The sequence below is a fragment of the Lontra canadensis genome, unplaced genomic scaffold (genome assembly GCF_010015895.1).
Source record: "Lontra canadensis isolate GAN:19392208 unplaced genomic scaffold, GSC_riverotter_1.0 scaffold36, whole genome shotgun sequence".
NCBI lineage: Eukaryota > Metazoa > Chordata > Mammalia > Carnivora > Mustelidae > Lontra > Lontra canadensis.
In genome coordinates this window covers 3,971,531-3,991,056 of record NW_022631030.1, presented here as the reverse complement: position 1 = coordinate 3,991,056, position 19,526 = coordinate 3,971,531, and the positions used below count along the sequence as shown (strand labels likewise).

General features: G+C 48.9%; 2 protein-coding genes across 8 annotated transcripts; one reads left to right on the top strand and one right to left on the bottom strand.

Moving 5' to 3' along the window:
• The first annotated feature begins 8,981 nt into the window (after positions 1-8,981).
• SLC37A4 (solute carrier family 37 member 4) lies at positions 8,982-15,420 on the top strand. 5 transcript variants are annotated; one of them, XM_032868676.1, is made up of 10 exons: positions 8,982-9,030; positions 10,261-10,603; positions 11,417-11,649; positions 11,962-12,205; positions 12,713-12,871; positions 13,104-13,189; positions 13,700-13,813; positions 14,029-14,094; positions 14,432-14,570; positions 14,703-15,420. In XM_032868676.1, exons 2-10 carry the CDS (start codon positions 10,456-10,458, stop codon positions 14,867-14,869), a joined length of 1,356 nt encoding a protein of 451 aa, XP_032724567.1. In that variant the 5' UTR covers positions 8,982-9,030; positions 10,261-10,455; the 3' UTR covers positions 14,870-15,420. The 5 variants fall into 5 exon arrangements, with proteins under 5 accessions (XP_032724567.1, XP_032724566.1, XP_032724565.1 ...); XM_032868675.1 differs by lacking the exon at positions 8,982-9,030 and adding an exon at positions 9,211-9,772; XM_032868674.1 differs by lacking the exon at positions 8,982-9,030 and having other exon boundaries at positions 9,211-10,603.
• A 1,151-nt stretch (positions 15,421-16,571) lies between these two features.
• TRAPPC4 (trafficking protein particle complex 4) lies at positions 16,572-19,520 on the bottom strand. Of its 3 annotated transcripts, none has more exons than XM_032868682.1 (5): positions 18,993-19,516; positions 18,643-18,817; positions 17,935-18,038; positions 17,191-17,317; positions 16,572-16,923 (listed from the first exon to the last, which is right to left on the bottom strand). In XM_032868682.1, exons 1-5 carry the CDS (start codon positions 19,165-19,167, stop codon positions 16,845-16,847), a joined length of 660 nt encoding a protein of 219 aa, XP_032724573.1. In that variant the 5' UTR covers positions 19,168-19,516; the 3' UTR covers positions 16,572-16,844. The 3 variants fall into 3 exon arrangements, with proteins under 3 accessions (XP_032724573.1, XP_032724575.1, XP_032724574.1); XM_032868683.1 differs by lacking the exon at positions 16,572-16,923 and adding an exon at positions 16,930-17,047 and having other exon boundaries at positions 18,993-19,520; XM_032868684.1 differs by lacking the exons at positions 17,935-18,038; positions 18,993-19,516 and having other exon boundaries at positions 18,643-18,778.
• Between the last annotated feature and the right edge of the window lie 6 nt (positions 19,521-19,526).

Here is a 19,526-nt window from a genome sequence, read left to right as displayed (position 1 = left end):
AGCTTTTTAAAAAATTATTTAATCTCTACACCCAACATGGGGCTTGAACTCATGACCCTCAGATCAAGAGTGGCATGGTCTACCAACTGAGCCAGCCAGGCATCTCCAAAAGACTCACTTTGGATCAAAGACACCAATAGGTTGAAAGTGAAAAAATGGAAAATCATATTTCATGTAACTAAAAAAGAGCTGGAGTGGCTCTATCAATTCAGACAAAATAGACTATAAGTCAAAAGAGACTTAAGAAAGACATTCTCAGGGCACCTGGGTGGCTCAGTGGGTTAAAGCCTCTGCCTTCAGCTCAGGTCATGATCTCAGGGTCCTGGGATCGAGCCCCGCATCGGGCTCTCTGCTCAGCGGGGAGCCTGATTCCTCCTCTCTCTCTCTCTGCCTGTCTCTCTGCCTACTTGTGATCTCTTGTCTGTCAAATAAATAAATAAAATCTTTTAAAAAAGACATTCCCTATATACTTTTGTTACATACATATTTTTTCCTTGTTATAAGAGACAAACGCAGTATGTTAATAAGAGTCAGTTAATCAAGGAGCTATAACAATTATAAACATATATACCAAACAAAAGAGGCCCCCAAAATATAAAGCATGAAAAGACATTCAGTGAAAAATTAAAGGAAGAGGGGCACCTGGCTGGCTCAGTCGGTTAAGTGTCTGCCTTCAGCTCATGACATAATCTTGGGGTCCTGGGATTGAGCCCCGCATCAGGCTCTCTGCTCAGCAGGGAATCTGCTTCTCCCTCTCCCACTCCCTCTGTATCCTGCACCCCCAATCAATCAATCAATAACTTAAAAGAAAAAGAACTGAAGGAAGAAATAGACAATTCCACAGTAATAGTTGAGATTTCGATACCCTACTTGCGCTGATGGATAGAACTTCTAGATGAAAGATCAGTAAGAAAACAGAGGACTTAACCTCACCATAAATCAATTAGACCCAAAAGACTTCACCCAATAATAGAACATTCTTCCCAGCAACAGCAGAATAGTCATTCTTCTCTATTGTACGTAGAATATTCCTCAGGACAGGCTATATTTTAGGTCACAAAAAAAGTCTCGATAAATTCTAAAAGACAGAAATCATACAAAGTATCTTCACGGACACAATGAAAGACAGCTAGAAATCAGTAACAGAAGGAAGACTGGAAAACCCACAGATATATAGAAAGTAAGCGGTACGATCTTAAAGAACCAATGGGTCAAAGAAGGAATCACAAGGGAAATTAGAATATACCTTCAGACAAATGACAGTAACAAGGGAGACAGTAAAAAGATCAGTGGTTTCTAGTAGCTGGTGGGGAGGGAGAGAGGAACAGATGGGGGACAAGCTTTTCAGAGCAATGAAAGTATCCTGTAGACTGTAATGGTAGCTACATGTTGTTATTTGTCCAAACCCCAAAAATGTACTACACCAAAAGAGAGCCCTAATGTAAACTGTAGACTCTGGGTGATAATGATATGTCCATTCAGGTTAATTAATAAAGTCTATACACACACACACACACACACACACACACACACACACTTGCATGCACACATACATAAACACAACATACCCAAACCTGTGGGATTCACAGAAAGAGATGCACAGAGGGAAATTTATACCAGTAAATGCCTACATATAAAAAGAATAAACATCTCGGGGCGCCTGGGTGACTCAGTGGGTTAAAGCCTCTGCCTTCAGCTTAGGTCATGATCCCAGGGTCCTGGGATCGAGCCCCACATCAGGCTCTCTGCTCAGCAGGGAGCCTGCTTCCACCTCTCTCTCTCTCTCTCTGCCTGCCTCTCTGCTACTTGCGATCTCTGTCTGTCAAATAAATAAATAAAATCTTTAAAAAAAAAATCTCCAACAAGAAAACTCCAAGACCAGATGGCTTCACTGGTGAATTTTACCAAATGTTTAGAGATGAATTAACAGGGCACCCGGGTGGCTCAGTCAGTTAAATGTCTGCCTTCGGCTCATGGCCTGATTCTGGGCTCCTGGGATGGAGTCCCACATTGGGCTCTCTGCTCAGTAGGGAGCCTGCTTCTCCCTCTCCCTTGGCCTGCTGCTCCCCTTGCTTGTGCTCTCCCTTTTTCAAATAAATAAATAAATAAGTAAAATCTTTAAAAAAACTTAAAAAATAAAGACAAATTAACACCAATCCTTCTCAAACTATTCAGAAATCGAACAGGAGCCAATACTTCCTGACTCATTCTATGAGGAAGACAGTAACATGATACCAAAGCCAGAACAAGGCACTACAGAAATGAAAACCATAATCAATATGCTTATGAATAAAGAGGCAAAAATCTTAAAAAATACGTATACTGACAAAACAAACTAAGCAGTATATTAATCAGACCATATTGCATGACCAAATGAGACTTATCCCAGGCATACAAGGTAGTTTCATATGTGAAAATCAATCAGTATAATATACCACCTTAATAGGATGAAGAGAAAAAACACATGATTATCTTAACTGCTGCAAAAAAAAAAAAGCATCTGACAAAATCCATCACCCTTCCATGATAAAAAAAAAAAAACATTAAAAAATCTAGGAGTAGAAAGGGATTATCTCAACATGATAAAGGCCATATTTGGAAAAAACCCATAGTGAATATCATACTCAATGACGGAAGCTTTTCCTCTAAGATCAGGAATAAGACAAGGATGTTTGTGTTTACCACTTGTATTTAATATAGCTCTAGATGTTCTAGCCAGAGCAATTAAGTAAGAAAAGAGATCAAAGCCATCCAAATTGGAAAGGAAGAAGTAAAACCATCTCTGTTCACAGATGACTTAATCTTCTATGTAGAAACTCTATGGAAACCACAGAAAATCTGTTAGTATGTTTTTTAAGATTGTATTTACTTGTTAGAGAGAACACAAGCAGGAGGAGCAGCAGGCAGAGGGAGAAGCAGGCTCCCTGCTGAGGAGGGAGCCCAATGAGGGGCTCGATCCCAGAACTCTGGGATCATGACTAGAACTAAAAGCAGACACTTACCCATCTGAACCATCCAGATGCCCCTTCCCAGATTGATTTAGAGATTCAAGACAATATCATCGAAATTCCAGTGTGTTTCTTTGCAGAAACAGATCATCTGATCCTAAAATTCATCTGGAAATTCAAGGGACCCCAACTAGCTAAAGCAATCTTGAAAACTGAGGACAAAATTTAGGACCCACAATTCCAGTTTCAAAATGCAAAGCTACGGTAGTCAAAACAGTGTAGTACTGGCATATAGATACACATACAGACTAATGGAATAGAACTGGGAGACCAGAAATGAACCTCTATGTATATACTCAATTGAATTTTGACAAGAGTGTCAAGACAATGCAACAGGGAAAGAATACTCTCTTCAGCCAATGGTGCTGGGAAACTAGATTTCCACATGCAAAAAAAATGTAATTGGAACCTTACCTCATGCCATATACAAAAACTAACTCAAAACAGGTCAGGGGATGGGGCGCCTGGGTGGCTCAGTGGGTTAAAGCCTCTGCCTTCGGCTCAGGTCATGATCCCAGGGTCCTGGGATCAAGCCCTGCATCGGGAAGCCTGCTTCTCCCTCTCCCACTCCCTCTGCTAGTGTTCCCTCTCTCGCTGTCTCTCTCTGTCAAATAAATAAATAAATAAATATCCTACAAAAAATACCAAAGAGATCAAAGACCTAAATTTAAGAATTAATACTATAAAAAACTTAGAGGAAAACAGGGGGATTTGGATTTGGATTTGGCAATTGTTGTATAATATATATAAATATGACCCTGAAGGCAATAAATAAAAAAACAATAAAAGAAAAATAGGCAATTTGACTTCATCAAAATTGAAAACTTTGTTCATCAAAGGACCCTAGCTAGAGAGTGAAAAAGCAATATTTGCAAATCATGTATCTGATAAGAGAATAGTATCCAGAATACAAAGAGAACACCTACAACTCAACAACAAAAAGACAACCCAGTTTAAAAAAAAATCAGCAAAGGGTTTGAGTAGACATTTCTTTTTTAAAATATTTTACTTCTAAGTAATCTCTACACCCAACATGGGGCTTGAACTTAGAACCCTGAGATCGAGGGGCGCCTGGGTGGCTCAGTGGGTTGGAGCCTCTGCCTTCGGCTCAGGTCATGATCTCAGAGTCCTGGGATTGAGCCCCACGTCGGGCTCTCTGCTCTGCAGGGAGCCTGCTTCCTCCTCTCTCTCTACCTGCTTCTCTGCCTACTTGTGATCTCTGTCTGTCAAATAAATAAATAAATTCTTAAAAACAAAAAAAAAGAACCCTGAGATCGAGTCATGCGCTTTTCTGACTGAGCCAACCAGGAGCTCCCCAATTTTTTCTTAATCAATATTTTCAGAGTATTTCCTAGTTTTAGCTTATCAGAATCTGGCTTTAATACACTGTATTGTAGTTTGTTTTCTAGTCCACTAACTTTTGATCTTACTTCTGATTTCTTCTATTTTCTTTAAATTTTTCCTCTTTTTTTTTTTTTTTTAAGATTCTATGTATTTATTTGATGGAGAGAGAGATCACAAGTAGGCAGAGAGGCAGGCAAAGAGAGGGGGGAAGCAGGCTCCCTGCTGAACAAAGAGCCCGATGTGGGGCTTCATCACAGGACCCTGGGATCATGACCTGAGCCGAAGGCAGAGGCTTAACCCACTGAGCCATCCAGGCGCCCCTAGATTTTTCCTCTTTTAAAAAACTGTCAGGGTGCCTGGGTGGCTCAGTGGGTTAAGCCTCTGCCTTTGGCTCAGGTCATGATCCCAGGGTCCTGGTGAGCTACGGGTTGGGCTTTCTGCTCAGCAGGGAGCCTGCTTCCCTTAACTCTCTCTCTGCCTGCCTCTCTGCCTACTTGTGATCTCTGTCTGTCAAATAAATAAATAAAATCTTAAAAAAAAAACAACACAAACAAACCTGTCTGACTGACCTGAGCTGAAGGCAGACACTTAAGGACTGAGCCACCCAGGCACCCCTATAAAGTAAACTACTTCTGTTGGTAGTACAGTGGTTGCCTGGCGGAAACACATCTATGCAGTTGTTCGAGCTGCAAGCTGAATTAGCCTCTTTTTTCCTGGAACACCAGTTTTACTGGAAAGAGCACCTGAGAAACAAGCCACAGTTATTGGGATTCGGGTATTTGCCAAACATTTTGTACAAAATGAACAAAGTGATCCCGTCCCTTCCAGGGAAAACAACTGACAGTATTTGCTGTCAAAAATAAAATTTGAGCTTGACAACTTCCTACTCTTTTAACCCTCTTCCAATAAAACCAGTGATGGTATTACCAAATAATTTTTTTGTATTATGTAATGAAATGCATTAACATTGGGAAGATCTGCAAAATTCAGTGAACCACCCACTTCCAAATGACCAATACATGATGTTAAAAAAATCATGCATGCAGGGCGTCTGGGTGGCTCAGTCAGTTGATCATATGACTCTTGATTTTGCCTCAGGTCATGATCTCAGGGTCATGGAGATCAAGCCCTGCCTGGGGCTCTGTGCTGGGCATGGAGCCTGCTTAGGATTCTCTCCCTCTCCCTCTCCCTCTGTCCCTCCTCCCACTGGATGTATACACACACTCTAAAAAAAAAAAATGCATGTGTAACATACCCATTTTTAGTACAAGATAGACCAATAGATTTTAACTTATCAGAATATGAAAACTTCATTGACTTGGTTTTAGATTCCACATTGCAGGGACACCTGGGTGGCTCAGTCGGTTGAGCGGCTGCCTTCGGCTCAGGTCACGATCCCAGCATCCTGGAATCGAGTCCCACATTGGGCTCCTTGCTCCACAGGGAGCCTGCTTCTCCCTCTGACTCTGCCTGCCACTCTGCCTGCCTGTACTCTATCTCTCTGACAAAAAAAAAACAAAAAAAACCAAAAAAAACACTTTAGATTCCACATTGCAGCCAGTCTTTAAGAAACTAACATTTGGGGGCAGCTGGGTGACTCAGTGGGTTAAGCCTCTGCCTTCAGCTCAGGTCATGATCTCAGGGTTCTGGGATCGAGCCCCACATCAGGCTCTCTGCTCAGCAGGGAGCCTGCTTCCTCCTCTCTCTCTGCCTGCCTCTCTGCCTACTTGTGATCTCTCTCTTTCTCTCTGTGTCAAATAAATAAATAAAATCTTAAAAAAAAAAAGAACTGTTAAAGGAATCCAGTAACAATGGAAGAAATTGAAGCCTAGAAAGAGTAGGCCCCCAGATGAAGGTATCAATGTATGGACCCATGGATGACTAATTACAAAGAGATACACTTTACAGTATAGAAATCAGATGAACACCATTTTAACAAAATGATCAAACTTATTCCAAGACTCCTGTTGTGGTATATCAGTGTCCACTCAGAACATCCACCAAAAACTGCTTAACATGATGCTTATTGCAACAACAGTTGGACAAATCTATATTGAGAGACATTCTGCAAAAAAACTGACCTAGACTCTTTTTCATGATTTAATTTAAAAAAATTTTTTACACTCTTGAAAAATATTAAAGTCATGAAAGTTTTTTTCCATATTTTCTCTTATTATTGTTTTTTGTTAATGGGAAACTTCTTTCTCTTTATTTAGGCCTTGGGAAGAAAGTTAACTTTGGTCACATATTATGTTTAAAAAAAATCCAGTTTTAAATAGATAGGACCAGATGATCAGAGAAATGATTTCTTCTGTAAAATTTGGCCAAATTTTATAAAAAAATATAATATACAGTGTTTCACATTGTATAAAGATTGCTTGGAATCATAACACTCCAAATGTATGACAGTTACAATCCACCCCAACAAATGTCAAAAGTATTTGCTTTCACATTGCTTTGGTCCAAAGACCAGTACCTAATCTTGTGCCAACATTAATTTAGATTTTTTAAAAAGATTTCATTTATTTATTTGACAGAGAGAGACGCAGCGAGAGAGGGAACACAAGTAGGGGATGCAGGAGAGGGAGAAGAAGGCTCCCAGCTGAGCAGGGAGCCTAATGTGGGGCTCGATCCCACGATCCTGGGATCATGACCAGAGCCAAAGGCAGATGCCCAACAACTGAGCCACCCAGGCACCCCGTGTTTTCATATTCTTTGGGTAAGTACCCAGTAGTGGAATTACTGTATCATATGGTAATTTTATTTTTAACTTTTTGAGGAACCTCCGTACTGTTTTCCAGAGTGGCTGCACCAGTTTGCATTCCCACCAACAGTGCATGGGGGTTCCTTTTTCTCCACATCCTTGCCAACACCTGTTTCTTGTGTTTTTGATTTTAGCCATTCTGACAGGTATGAAGTGATATCTCATTGTGGTTTTGATTTGCATTTCCCTGATGATGAGTGCTGTTGATCATCCTTTCATGTGTCTGTTGGCCATCTGGATGCCTTCTTCGGAGAAATGTCTGTTTGTGTCTTCCACCCATTTTTTAATTAAAATTTTCAAAGTTTATCTATTTATTTTTGAGTAATCTCTGTACCCAACATGGGGCTTGAACTCACAACCCCGAGATGAAGAGTCACATGCTCTACTGACTGAGCCAACCAGGTGCCCCTCATCTGCCCATTTTTAAGTCTGATTATTGGTCTTCGGTGTTGAGCTGTATAAGTTCTTTATATATTTTGGGTACTAATGCTTTATTGGATATGTCACTTGCAAATATCATCCCATTCAGTAATAGGTTGTCTTTTAGTTTTGTTGAGGACACTTCATCAGGGGGCTCAGTAGCTTGGAGTTCTTTAGCTGATTCTTTCTCTGTGAATCACTTTCTGAGTCATCTGGACTTTCAGGATCAGGTGAATCACCATCACCATCATCTCCAGCCACAACACCTTCTCCATCATGATCTCCTACCTCACTGGAGCCAAGTCTACAAGGTCCTCAATATCTTCCTGATAATTTACTATCCATACTTTGCTGGTATCGAGACTCTGACTCTTCATTAATTTCTTGTTTTCTCCTAGGTCGGCTCCTCCCAATTGTCTAGATCCAAGACAGCCATCTGGGAGGCTGAATGATTTACCCCCGTGTGGATGGGAATCTCTGACAGCATTCATCATTTCAGGGACCCAGACAAAAAGGAGGGGAAATGCTGATCACACTAAGGGTTCTCATCAGAATCCAATCAAGGATTGTACATTGCATATAGTTATCATACTGCAGTGTTTTATAATCTCATTTTAAAATCTTTCATGAGGCCTTCTGCTTGGGCTGGTGGCAGATTGTGGGCTTCTCCTCCCTTCCTGGACCACCTTCTCAATTTAAAACTTCTTTGCTGTTAACTTTGGAACACTTAAAATTCTTTCAGCAATTCTCCAGTGGTCTCTATGAAAGCAATTATCTGAATTTTCTTAATTCTTACTAAATCTTCTATTGAGGGGCACCTGGCTGATTCAGTCGGTGTCACGTAAGACTCTTGATCTCCGGGTTGAGAGTTCAAGTCCCACGTTGGGTGCAGAGATTACTTTAACAATTACAGTTTTTAAAAAATCTTCTTCTTCTAAAAAAAAAATCTTCTTCTGAGTCCTCACAACAAACCTATGAGGTTTATAAAAAACTGGGGCTCATAGAGATTATTTCAAAGGTCACATTGTTAAAATGTAGTGGTTCTGGAATTAGAATTTAAGGTTTATTTCCAGCCAGGTACTTTTAAACACTCCGTCTATTTTATCTTAACCCCGTTCCCAACAGTCTGATTACAGGTTAAATATTCATATTGTGCTTACTGAGGACTGCCTTAATCTCTTACAGAAAAGACTGTGCTCTCTACAAGACCTTTCCCAGACTGTGAACAACGCGGGAGCAGTGGTAGTGCACTCACTAAAAACGGATTTGTGGAAAGCCATCAGTTAAGAAGGGAACATACGAATCCAGACCCTAAGGGGCGCTATCCTCGCCCAAGGACCTATACCTCCGGCAAGAGTAGGACTAAACGCTGAAGGGTGGACTTGGCTCTCAGCCAGCAAGACGCCGGCGGAGGGCCCGCCCCCAGCGCATGCGCATGCGCCCACGGGCCCTGCTGCCCGGCTCTATCCTACTCCGGCTCCCGCCCGAGTCCAGGTAGCCTGCTGAATGCGGGGGAGGGGCGCCGCGTGAAGGCGGGGCTGGAGGGGGAGTCTCGGGTCTTTGGGCTCCTTTGTTAGAGCCCCAGCAAAGGTTGCCCTAACTTCCGATACTAACTTCATCAGGAGCTGTTCCTGCAGCTGCCCCTTCCCGGGCGGGGGTTAGTTCCTGGGTCTGGGGGCTTCCGGGGGCGCTGCCCGTGACCAGCACGCACCTGCTTCTTTTCGTCGCACCATTCCGGTGTCTCCGCACCTCTCCAGCTCCCGCACCCGGGCCCGTGGGCTTCCAGCCCGAGTCGGGTGTCCTGGGTAGCTTGAGGACACGGGGCTGGGCAGGTGCCGAGAGCCTGCGCCTGGCCCCATCCTGCCGGGCTGAGCCACTCGGAGCCCGAAGCGAGGAGCCTCCGGGAGACTACGTGCGGTCGCCTGCCTCGCTCGCGCCTACGCCTTCTGCTCCTATTGCTTTCCCAACTGAGCCGAGAACCCGGGGGCGTGTTGACGGGGCCCTGCAAAGCGGGCTGGCTCGCGGCTGCCGCCTGAAGTCCGCGGGGTGCACCTTCCCGCCCATGGGCTGTGCTGTCACGGACCCTGCAGTCCCCAGCCGGTCGGAGGGCACCCCATCCTGACGTTCCAGGGTAAAGGGACCAGAGACCGCTGAGTGGCCCCGCCACGACCGCAGCCTTCAGGGCAGCTTTCAGTGCAACACAGGGCCTGCAAAGGGAAGCTTCTCTTGCTTACAGGTCTGCAACTATCCATAAACAGTTACACCCGAATATGAATGTGTGCTGAGCCCAGGGAGTCACTTGAGTCAGTGCTAGGAAGACTTGGGAGTCGGGTTGTTGGGGGTTTGTGTCTCATTAAGTGTGTGTGTGTGGAAACTACCCCGGCACCTAGTGCGGTGCTAGGCAACCAGTAAGCCCTCCCTAAACTTCTTGGTTGGATGAATGAGAAGGTAGGTGACTGAGGGAGCAGGGCTAGGTAGCGAGGGCATCTCTGCTTATCCCACCCCTGCCTCCCCTGGGCTCCTGCAGACAAAAGTAATTAGGTTGAGCCTTTAATCACAGCTGGTTTCACAGGCGGGCAGACAAGGAAAAGCAGAGGAACGCAGAAGTTCTGGGGACACAGCATGCTGGCTGGTGCTGGCTCACTGGCAGTGCCTCCCTCCACGACCCTCTCCAGCCCCCACCTCTTCCCCGTCAGTAATCTGCTGTTTTCTTGTCGCCCTCAGGACACTGGGTTCCCTACAAGCCGCCCCAGGCTTAATGATTGTCCAGAAGGTGGCTATAGAGGGAGCCTGGGAGGCTGGGTGGAGGAGGGAGCAGAAAAAGCCTAACTCAGCAGATCTGGGCACCGAGAGAGCCACCGGCAGGAGCTGTGGTCAGAGGCTCCGGGCCCCGGTCAGTGGGGCCTGCTCCCTTCCACCATGGCGGCCCAAGGCTACGGCTATTACCGCACTGTGATCTTCTCAGCCATGTTCGGAGGCTACAGCCTGTACTACTTCAACCGCAAGACCTTCTCCTTTGTCATGCCATCATTGGTGGAGGAGATCCCTCTGGACAAGGATGACTTGGGTGAGCCCTGGCGGGGCAAGGGGGTGGGCCCTGGGATCCAGCACTAGTAGGACAAATTGGGTGTTTGTGGCTGTGTGGAGGGTCCGTGTGCAGCAGAGGATGGGGGGCAGCTGCAGGTGCCGACTGAGGGGACTCTGACCATGTACCTGGGTTTGGGCGAGGAGCTAGGCGTGTGCTCTCCGCGTGCCTGAGGAGTGCTGCTCATCTGATGTGTCCTTATGTGCCTGTGGCTCACGAGTGCCCCCAGAGACATGGCTTATTCTGAGTGTGTTGAGGGTCACCCTGTGCAGTTTCCACACTGCATGGGGGCATGCTAAGACCGCGGGGTGCCTGCTGGCCATTGACGTTGTGAGCAACGGGAACTGGGGACTTGGCAAAATGACTTCACATGGCCCACCAGGTGACGTTTCAGGAGAAGGAAGGTCCTTGACTCCACTTCTAAGCTCCTGAGGTGGGGCAACAGAACTTCCAGAAGCCCTGGGTTGGAGCCAGTGTGAGGGGGAAATGTCATCAGGCCTTTGTAAATCCCAGGGAGGGGGGCTGCCCGCTTCTCCCTTCTTGCCTCCTGACAGCTGCAGCTGGAACTCTACAGAAGGCTGCAAAGTCATGGGTCAGCCTGGGGCTAGCGCTGGTGGCGAGGAGCGGGGCCCTGGGAACCCAGCACAGGTTTTTCTGAACCGTCTGGGAGGGAACCTGTCTCACCCTTCCTGGCACCTCGCCACACTTGACCCCATGCCTTCCTCCAGCCCTCCTCTGCCTCTGCCCCGGCCCCTAACTCCCCAGGCGTCCCGCGTCCTGCTCTCCCCACTGCAGGGCTCATCACTAGCAGCCAGGCGGCAGCCTATGCCATCAGCAAGTTTGTGAGCGGGGTCCTGTCTGACCGGATGAGTGCTCGCTGGCTCTTCTCTTCGGGGCTGCTCCTGGTGGGCTTGGTCAATATAGCGTTTTCCTGGAGCTCCATGGTACCTGTCTTTGCTGCTCTGTGGTTCCTCAATGGCCTGGCACAGGGGCTGGGCTGGCCTCCGTGTGGGAAGATCCTGCGGAAGGTGCGTGCTTGCTTCCAGGGAGCTTCTTTAGACTGGCACAGGGGATGATGCCTAAGGAGCATGTGGGAGCACCAGCACCCTCATCCCGGGGCAGCAGGTTCCCTGGGAGTTCCAGTCCAGCTCCTATTGCTTGTTAAGATATTTTAGGAGCTAAACATGGTGGGATCGGGTGGCAGATGAGGGAATTGGCCCTGCCAAGTAGAAGCGCCTTCTTCCTCATCCCTGTAATGTGAGCTCCTAGGTCTGCCCCACCTGACCTGCACTTTCAGCGTGTTGAATGTGGGCACCTCCTCCGTCCCCTCTGTCCCACAGTGGTTTGAGCCATCTCAGTTTGGCACTTGGTGGGCCATCCTGTCTGCCAGCATGAACCTGGCTGGAGGGCTGGGCCCTATCCTGGCCACCGTCCTCGCCCAGAGCTATAGCTGGCGCAGCACGCTGGCCCTGTCGGGGGCCCTCTGTGTGGTGGTCTCCTTCCTCTGCCTCCTGCTCATCCACAATGAACCTGCCGATGTCGGACTCCGAAACTTGGACCCCACCCCCTCCAAGGGCAAGAAGGGTGAGCACCCACCCAAGCTGGTGATTGGGGCACCTTCATTCATCACTCATTTGGCAGACTTTCATTGAGGACTGGCTGTATGCCTGGCCCCGGGCTAGCCAATGGCGGCAGGGGGAGGGATGGTGATGGCGAGTTGGTGGGGAGTAAATAAAACTTCGTTCCAAGAGACACTTAAGTACCAGACAAGTGGCAGATCCAACAAATGCTGTGACTCACGTTATATCCTGGTCCTTCCTCACAGCAGAGCCAGACTTCCCTCTCCTGGACCGCATCCCAAGCTTAAGTGGCTTGGATGCCTTCCGCCATATGCCTTGGTCCTCAGTTTCTCTCTCATTTGCTGAGGCTTGCAGTGGAGGGGACAGGGCAGAGCATTGGCAAAGGGGTGCCCTCCTGCTGGTGCCTGGCTATGGGGATGGACTCTGGCCCTGTGGCTAATGAGTGGTGGGGGCTCGGTCAGGGCAGAGCAGCAAGAACAGAGCCTGAGGCCTGGCCTCCTCCTGCCCCCAGGCTCCTCGAAGGAGGAGAGCACCTTACAGGACCTGCTGCTGTCCCCCTACCTCTGGGTGCTCTCCACTGGCTACCTTGTGGTATTTGGAGTAAAGACCTGCTGCACTGACTGGGGCCAATTCTTCCTTATCCAGGAGAAAGGACAGTCAGTCCTCGTGGGTAAGATGAGTGTTGGAGCAGGGGTGGGCCTAGGGAGCAGGAATCAATGAAGGGGATGGGAAACTCAGGCCCAACTTCTCTTTATCCGAGGCCAGGCACCACCCAGAGAGTTGCAGCCAGTCACCCTTTGGGACCCGTACCTCTCTGGGTTCCAGCCATTCGGACAACCCCAGTGTGTTTAACCCCCTTCCACTCCTCCTTTCCCTCTTCCCACCACAACTCCTTACTCCAGGTAGCTCCTACATGAGTGCCCTGGAGGTTGGGGGCCTTGTAGGCAGCATCGCAGCTGGCTACCTGTCTGACCGGGCCATGGCAAAGGTGAGTGGGCAGAGGGGACAGGAAGGAGGAGGGTCCCTTTAAATCTTCCCAGCATGACTGGGACAGGCACCAGAAAGGCGGGAGCCCTGGGGCACGGGCAGGCTGGCATATGGGTGGGGGGAGGCTGGAATGATTCCACGCAACTCTTACCTGCTGAGGATGTGGTGGCAAGGTAAGGCTCTTGGGGAAAGGGTTCTAACGGATGTCAAGGAGAGCCAGAATTTCTCTCAGCTTAGCAGCGGGGTTCTCTACAGGCCGAGGGAAGCTGGGGTTGAGGAGAGACTAGGTGCAGCTTGCTAGCACGTGTCCCCAAGGTGGAGGAGGGGATGTGGTGGAGTTTGGCCTCGGGATATAATGAGCAGGTCCCAGGGCCTCCCAGAGCTGCCCCGGGCCAAGAACCGTGGTGGGATTGCCAAAAACTTGTCAGCAGAAGCCCTGCCGTGTCAGAGTCCAGGGGCGGATGTTGCCTGCTGCTTTTGGGGCGTGACACTGCTGGGCCTGTCTCCACAGGCGAGGCCGTCCATCTACGGGAACCCTCGCCATGGCCTGTTGCTGTTCATGATGGCTGGCATGACCGTGTCCATGTACCTCTTCCGGGTAACTGTGACCAGTGACTCCCCCAAGGTAAAGGAGGCGCGCCTGGCCTGCCACTGGCACAAGGATGAGAGAGCCAGGGCCACTGACTGTCAGGTTCCCTGTCCCTGACTCTACCCTGGCCCAGGCCTTTCTCTGCCTCTCAGATTCCCCTTTCCAGTTCTGGCTTACCTTGTGCCCTCTGTACTCTGGCGCTCCTCCTGGACTTGGGGCCTGGTTTTCTTCTCTTTCCTGTGCTCCTCTAGGATGTTGCTTTCTGGACTCCAGCTCTTCACCCTCTCGCTGAGCTCACAGGCTTTACGGAGCGTGAGGTGCCTTATCTGTGGCTTTCCTCCTAGTCTGTCTTCCCCTTGTCCTACCCTGTCTGCCTTGCCGCTAGCATCAGTTCTAAGAGACAGCATCTGACTGGGAGGGATGGCTTCTGCGTCCCCTTCACCTACCCACTCAGGCCCTCAGGTGGACTCAGCGTGGCTCCACACCTCTAGCTTGGCCCTGTCAGATGTATCGGGAAGTGGGGAGAGGGAGGCCACTTACTACCTCCTTACCACAATCATGTGTTCCTGGGGCCGAGCATCTTTCTCTCCCCTGGCAAGGGTGGGTAGGTAGGGCTTCTCAGACTCCAAATGCCACCCTGCATTGTCCTTGCAGCTCTGGATCCTGGTGCTGGGAGCTGTGTTTGGTTTCTGTTCTTACGGTCCCATTGCCTTGTTCGGAGTTATAGCCAACGAGAGCGCCCCTCCCAACTTGTGCGGCACCTCCCATGCCATTGTGGGACTCATGGCCAATGGTAAGCGGTGCTCTCCAGAGCGTCCACCTGATCCCCGCTGTTGCCTTGCGCATAGGCTAGCTGGAGGCTGGGGCCAGCGCCACCGACTCTAGCCTCACAAGTGACCCAGGCTCTTACCCCCCTCCTCTGCAGTGGGCGGCTTTCTGGCTGGGCTGCCCTTCAGCACCATTGCCAAGCACTACAGCTGGAGCACAGCCTTCTGGGTGGCTGAAGTGATCTGTGCAGCCAGCACAGCTGCCTTCTTTCTCCTACGAAACATCCGCACCAAGATGGGCCATGTGCCCAAGAAGGCTGAGTGAAGAGTGTACAGGCTCCAGTGTGTCCTCTCCCACCTGTGGTCTTCCCCCGCACGGGGCTGGGGGGTGGAGGGGGGCAGAGAGAGAAAGGGGGGCTGCTCCGACTAGCACTGAACCTTTGATTTCCTCTTGTGCGCCTTTTCCCTCGCCCAGGTGGCGCTGGAAGTTATCAGTGGCTAATGAGGTCCCAGTTCCCCATCCTCTGTTCTATTGAAAAGGCAACTTTTTTTCTCAGACTCCATTAGCTCCTATTTTCTGCCTTCAAACAGGAAACCCCTGCTGTCAGGGAGTCCCCTAGACCCTTCTTCCCCTCCTGGGCCCTCCCACGCTGTCCCCAGGAGAGGTGAGGCTCCTCCTGCAGCTGCAGGGCACCAGTAGCCCGTGATTTCTGCCCTAAGGCCACTTAGCACCGGCCAACTGCTATTGCCAGTACCTCCGATTCCTGGGGAGGAGGAGGCCCATCACGCTCATGGGTACCCTGCGAAGATGGCAGGCGGGGCTGGGAGGGAGGAGAACTTGACACAGATTAAAACTAGATTTGATACTAAACACTATCACTGAGTCATTCTTTTCAAAGGGGTACTACAAGCCAGAGACCACTTTCTTTGGGAAATATTCTCTTGGTACCTGCTCTTTCCACCCCAAAAGGGGCGGACTTCATCTCCTTGGAATGGGCAACCTGACAGGGACTTCTTTTTTTTTTTTTTAAGATTTTATTTATTTATTTGCCAGACAGAGACCACAAGTAAGCAGAGAGGCAGGCAGAGAGAGAGAGAGGAGGAAGCAGGCTCCCTGCCGAGCAGAGAGCCCGACGCGGGGCTCGATTCCAGGACCCTGGGATCATGACCTGAGCTGAAGGCAGAGGCTTTAACCCACTGAGCCACCCAGGCGCCCCGAGACAGGGACTTTTTTAAGCTTATGGGTCCTCTGCTTTCAGCTTCACTAATTCAATGATCATTTTACAGATGAAGCTTCTGGGTTTCAGGCTGGTGAAACCATTGAATGGAGGAAGGCAATATTAACAGTGGCTCACGGATGGTGTAGTCAGAAAGCCTGCGTTCAAACTCAGGTGCTTAGTAACTAGCTTTGAGACTCTGTACCTTACTAATTCTGTTGTCCGTAATAGAATGTACCCTGAGATTAGGGTAAAAGCAGTAAAGCCTGGTGTAAACACCTGGTAATACCCCACTGTGACCACTACTGCTGCCGCCACCCTAGACGTCAGCGATGCTGGAACTAGACCCAAGGCTCCTGACTCAAAGCCCTGTGCTCAGTTTTTGGTGCTTTTCCTGGAGAGCCTGACAAGGAGCTGAATCCTAAGAAGATTTGGGAGCAGATCCAGACTGACCTTTTACTAGTGATGAGTGTGTGGCTACATACAAAGGAGGCCCCTTTGAGATGAAAGGGGAGGAAGTGTGTAGGGCTCAAACTATGACCAACAGTGGAATAAAATAAAATTAAATGCTTCATTTACTGAACTACATTGGGGAAAACTTTAATAACAATAGAAATACATTTGTCACTTGTCAACTTTAATAACGATAAAAAGAAATACATTTGTCACTTGTGCCTAAAATATAAAAAAACAAAACAAACCAAGCGAACAATTACTTGTTTTCTACAGAACACAGCTCATCTTCCCAGAATTTCCTTATCATTCCCATCTCCCCACCAGAGCCTTTCCCCCTCAAACCATCAATTAGAATAGCGAACAGATCAAAGGAATGTTTATTTAGCATTTATGGGCCTACTCCCTCCATAAATAACCCTGTACAGAGTTGGGAATCAGGCTCCTGATAGATATAGGATGGCAGAGAGCATGGCATTAAGGCTCAGGGATCAGTACATGTCATCAGGCTCAGCACCCTCCCGTCTTCAAGTGCACTAACGAGGCTGTGGGAATCTCCATTGGAGTGGATACAGCAGGATCCCTGCTATAGGATCTCTCAAAATTTGGGGGATCCGTTGCAGGCTCAGCCTATGACCCAGGTCCAAATGTTCCAGCCTTCTCTGCCACCTCCAGGGCTAACTTCAAGTTCTGGTCAAACAGCTCACACCTAGGCCAGACCCAAGAGGCACAAATGATGACAAAGTGTGAGGTCTCAGACTCTCCTCCCACTTTGGGTGCCAAAGTACTCTTGCTTGAAGAAGGATATGAATGCCAAGAAAAGTCTTTGGTTTCTCAAAACAGGAAAAAAAGACTAGTCCGTTTTTGTTTTATTTAAAAGTAACTCTTCTTATCCTTTTGAAAAATGACCTGGGGAAGAGCACAAAGGGAGGGGCAAGGACTCTTCGACCAGTATCTGGGGAGGGGGACCGCCTACCTGATGGGCATTTCCAGGGAGTAGAATGGATTCTTGAGAGCAAAGTCTGAGTAGATCTCATAAATCTTTCGGAGAAGAGAATCTATTCCAGCTTGCCTAGGATCTGCCAGTACCACAAACTTGATCCCTGGAGAAGGACCAATAATGGTTACGGAAGGTAGAGAAGGCAGCAAATATCCTGTGTGCAGATGGCATTTTCATAAGCCCATTTTCATTTTTATCCTTATTGCTCCATAAAGCAGGAAAGGCAAGACTGTGAATCTTTAAGACTAGACAGGGAAGTCACTTTATCACATCACCCAACTGACTGAGATCACATTTTGACCTCTAGCTCTGTCGCTTAATTCCTAGTCTTGTGGTCCCTCAGCAGCAAGTGCCAGGCAGGGAACAGACTCAGGCAGTTTTCAATTATCCCCATTAACGGTGTGAGGCAATGACACGATCCAAAGGTCATTTCCATTTGGCATTCAAGTTTCATTTTGAAATACACCTTCCGAAACGTGTGCAACATGAGATACCATTATGGTGAGTTTTATCTGCACACAGGATAACCAAGGCTGAGCATTCTGGGCGGAGTTGACAAAATTGGCATCAGATTAAATATTGGCTTTGGATTCACAAAACAAATAGACATATGTGTCTGTGCAATTGTCCCAGGAAAAGTTAACCACCACCCCCTTGCTTACCAAAGTTTTTTTGGTCAGTCCCTTCCCCCATCCCTCTGGCCTATCTGGAGACGCCTACCTGTCAGTGTCTGGAAGCAATGCAGCTTGAAGGTGTCCGTCTCCAACATCTCAATGCCTGAGCTGCCCTGTTCTGGAGACAGCTGGGAACCGATTGCAAACAGCCTATTTGCAAAAGAGGTAAGGTTGGGAATGCAGCCGGCCGTATGAGGGAGGGATGCTTCTCAAACTTGTCCCCTGAAGTGACCCTATCTGCTGAGGAGTTCACATTACACCGAGAAGTCAGAAGAGGCCGTGTCAACTGCCTAGCAGCAGCACCAAAATTTCTTTAAAATTCACTTGAGCTCTGCACGTTTTTTACACTCATACTTTGGTGTAAAACATTTTACATTGAAAACTGAGGGTAAAATTACGGGCATATGTGTCATGGTTACTTACCCCATGGCTATGATTACCCAGCACATCTACTATCGTTGAGAATGAGAAAAAGGTCTTAACGATAATTTAATTCAGTTACCTGACTTTAGAAACTAAAACTGAGGGAAGAGAAGTGGACTTGTGCAAGGTCACACCACTGCCGGTATTACCTAAAACCTAGTCATCCAGGATTAGTTCTTTTTCTTTCACAACACAAGAACTGACGATTTAAAAGGAGGCTTAGAAAGGTAAGCACGGCCGCTCAGGAGACTTCCCGCAGAACCACACTAATCCAGCCGGCCTAAGGGCCAAGTGCAGGACCACAGGCCCTAGGAAGTGCTGGGGGACTTACGAGTGGAACATGGAGGCCAGCATGAGCTTCTCATTGGAGGTGAGGCGCGGTCGGCCGAATCGAATGGACACCGGGTAATTGGCAGGGTTGCCCAAGTACTCCAGCACCTCTTTCCCATCGGCCGTGTACTTGCCATTCACGTCCACGCCATTGATGGCCAGCACTGCGTGGCCCACTGCAGAGGTGAGGCTAAGGGTCAACGAAGCCCCAGCGCGGGGATTCCGCCAAAGGGACTGGCGACCCGGCCTCACCCCCTGTCCCCTCTCCCTCCGCGCCCTCCCCCCGCCCCGCAGAGACACCAGCCCACTCTGCAGCACCCGGCCCGCCCATCGGACGCAAGCCTAGCCCACCCCGGATGCCGTCGCGCTGGCCAAAGGCAACCAGCACACGCTCGTCATGCAGCTTCAGCAGCAGATCAAGGGGGTAACTGAAAGTTTTCTCAGCCTCGGCCCGTGGCGCGTAGCTGTCCAACTGGTAGATCAGGCCGCCAGCTTTGTTCACCACATACACGCTAAAAATCGCCATTGCGGCCACCGCGGCCCGGAGACGCCTACTCGGCCTGTTCCTGACGGCCCCGCCCCGGAACCGCAGCCTCGGGACCCACCGCCCCCTGCTCCCCGCCCGGCGCGCACCGGCGCCTGCGCACTTGAAGCACCACGCTTAGCGGGGTCGCCGGGGGTCCCTTCGGGTCCCGGCAGATTGTTTTGTCTCTCTTTAATCGTTTCCAGAGCCAGGGGAAGCAAAGTGTGGCTGCCTCACAACTAACGGCAAAACCCAGTAAGCCGCGGGCAGCTCTCAGGATGCGACCCTCAGGAACGACCGTCCCCTCGCGGCGGCCCGCTCTCCGCTGCACGAGGGTGCCGGATTTCCGGCCTTTCTCTGCG

What these genes read in the sequence shown, in the direction of transcription:
- SLC37A4 (XM_032868676.1), top strand. Translation starts at nt 10,456, where the DNA reads ATGGCGGCCCAAGGCTACGGCTATTACCGCACTGTGATCTTCTCAGCC. An exon ending in CTGACCGGGCCATGGCAAAG is followed by an intron (nt 13,190 to 13,699) that starts GTGAGTGGGCAG and finishes CTGTCTCCACAG; the next exon opens with GCGAGGCCGTCCATCTACGG. An exon ending in TGTGGGACTCATGGCCAATG is followed by an intron (nt 14,571 to 14,702) that starts GTAAGCGGTGCT and finishes CCTCCTCTGCAG; the next exon opens with TGGGCGGCTTTCTGGCTGGG.
- TRAPPC4 (XM_032868683.1), bottom strand. Translation starts at nt 19,167, where the DNA reads ATGGCGATTTTTAGCGTGTATGTGGTGAACAAAGCTGGCGGCCTGATC. An exon ending in TTGCTTCCAGACACTGACAG is followed by an intron (nt 17,318 to 17,934) that starts GTAGGCGTCTCC and finishes GTCCTTCTCCAG; the next exon opens with GGATCAAGTTTGTGGTACTG. An exon ending in TCCCTGGAAATGCCCATCAG is followed by an intron (nt 17,048 to 17,190) that starts GTAGGCGGTCCC and finishes TCCTGTTTTGAG; the next exon opens with AAACCAAAGACTTTTCTTGG.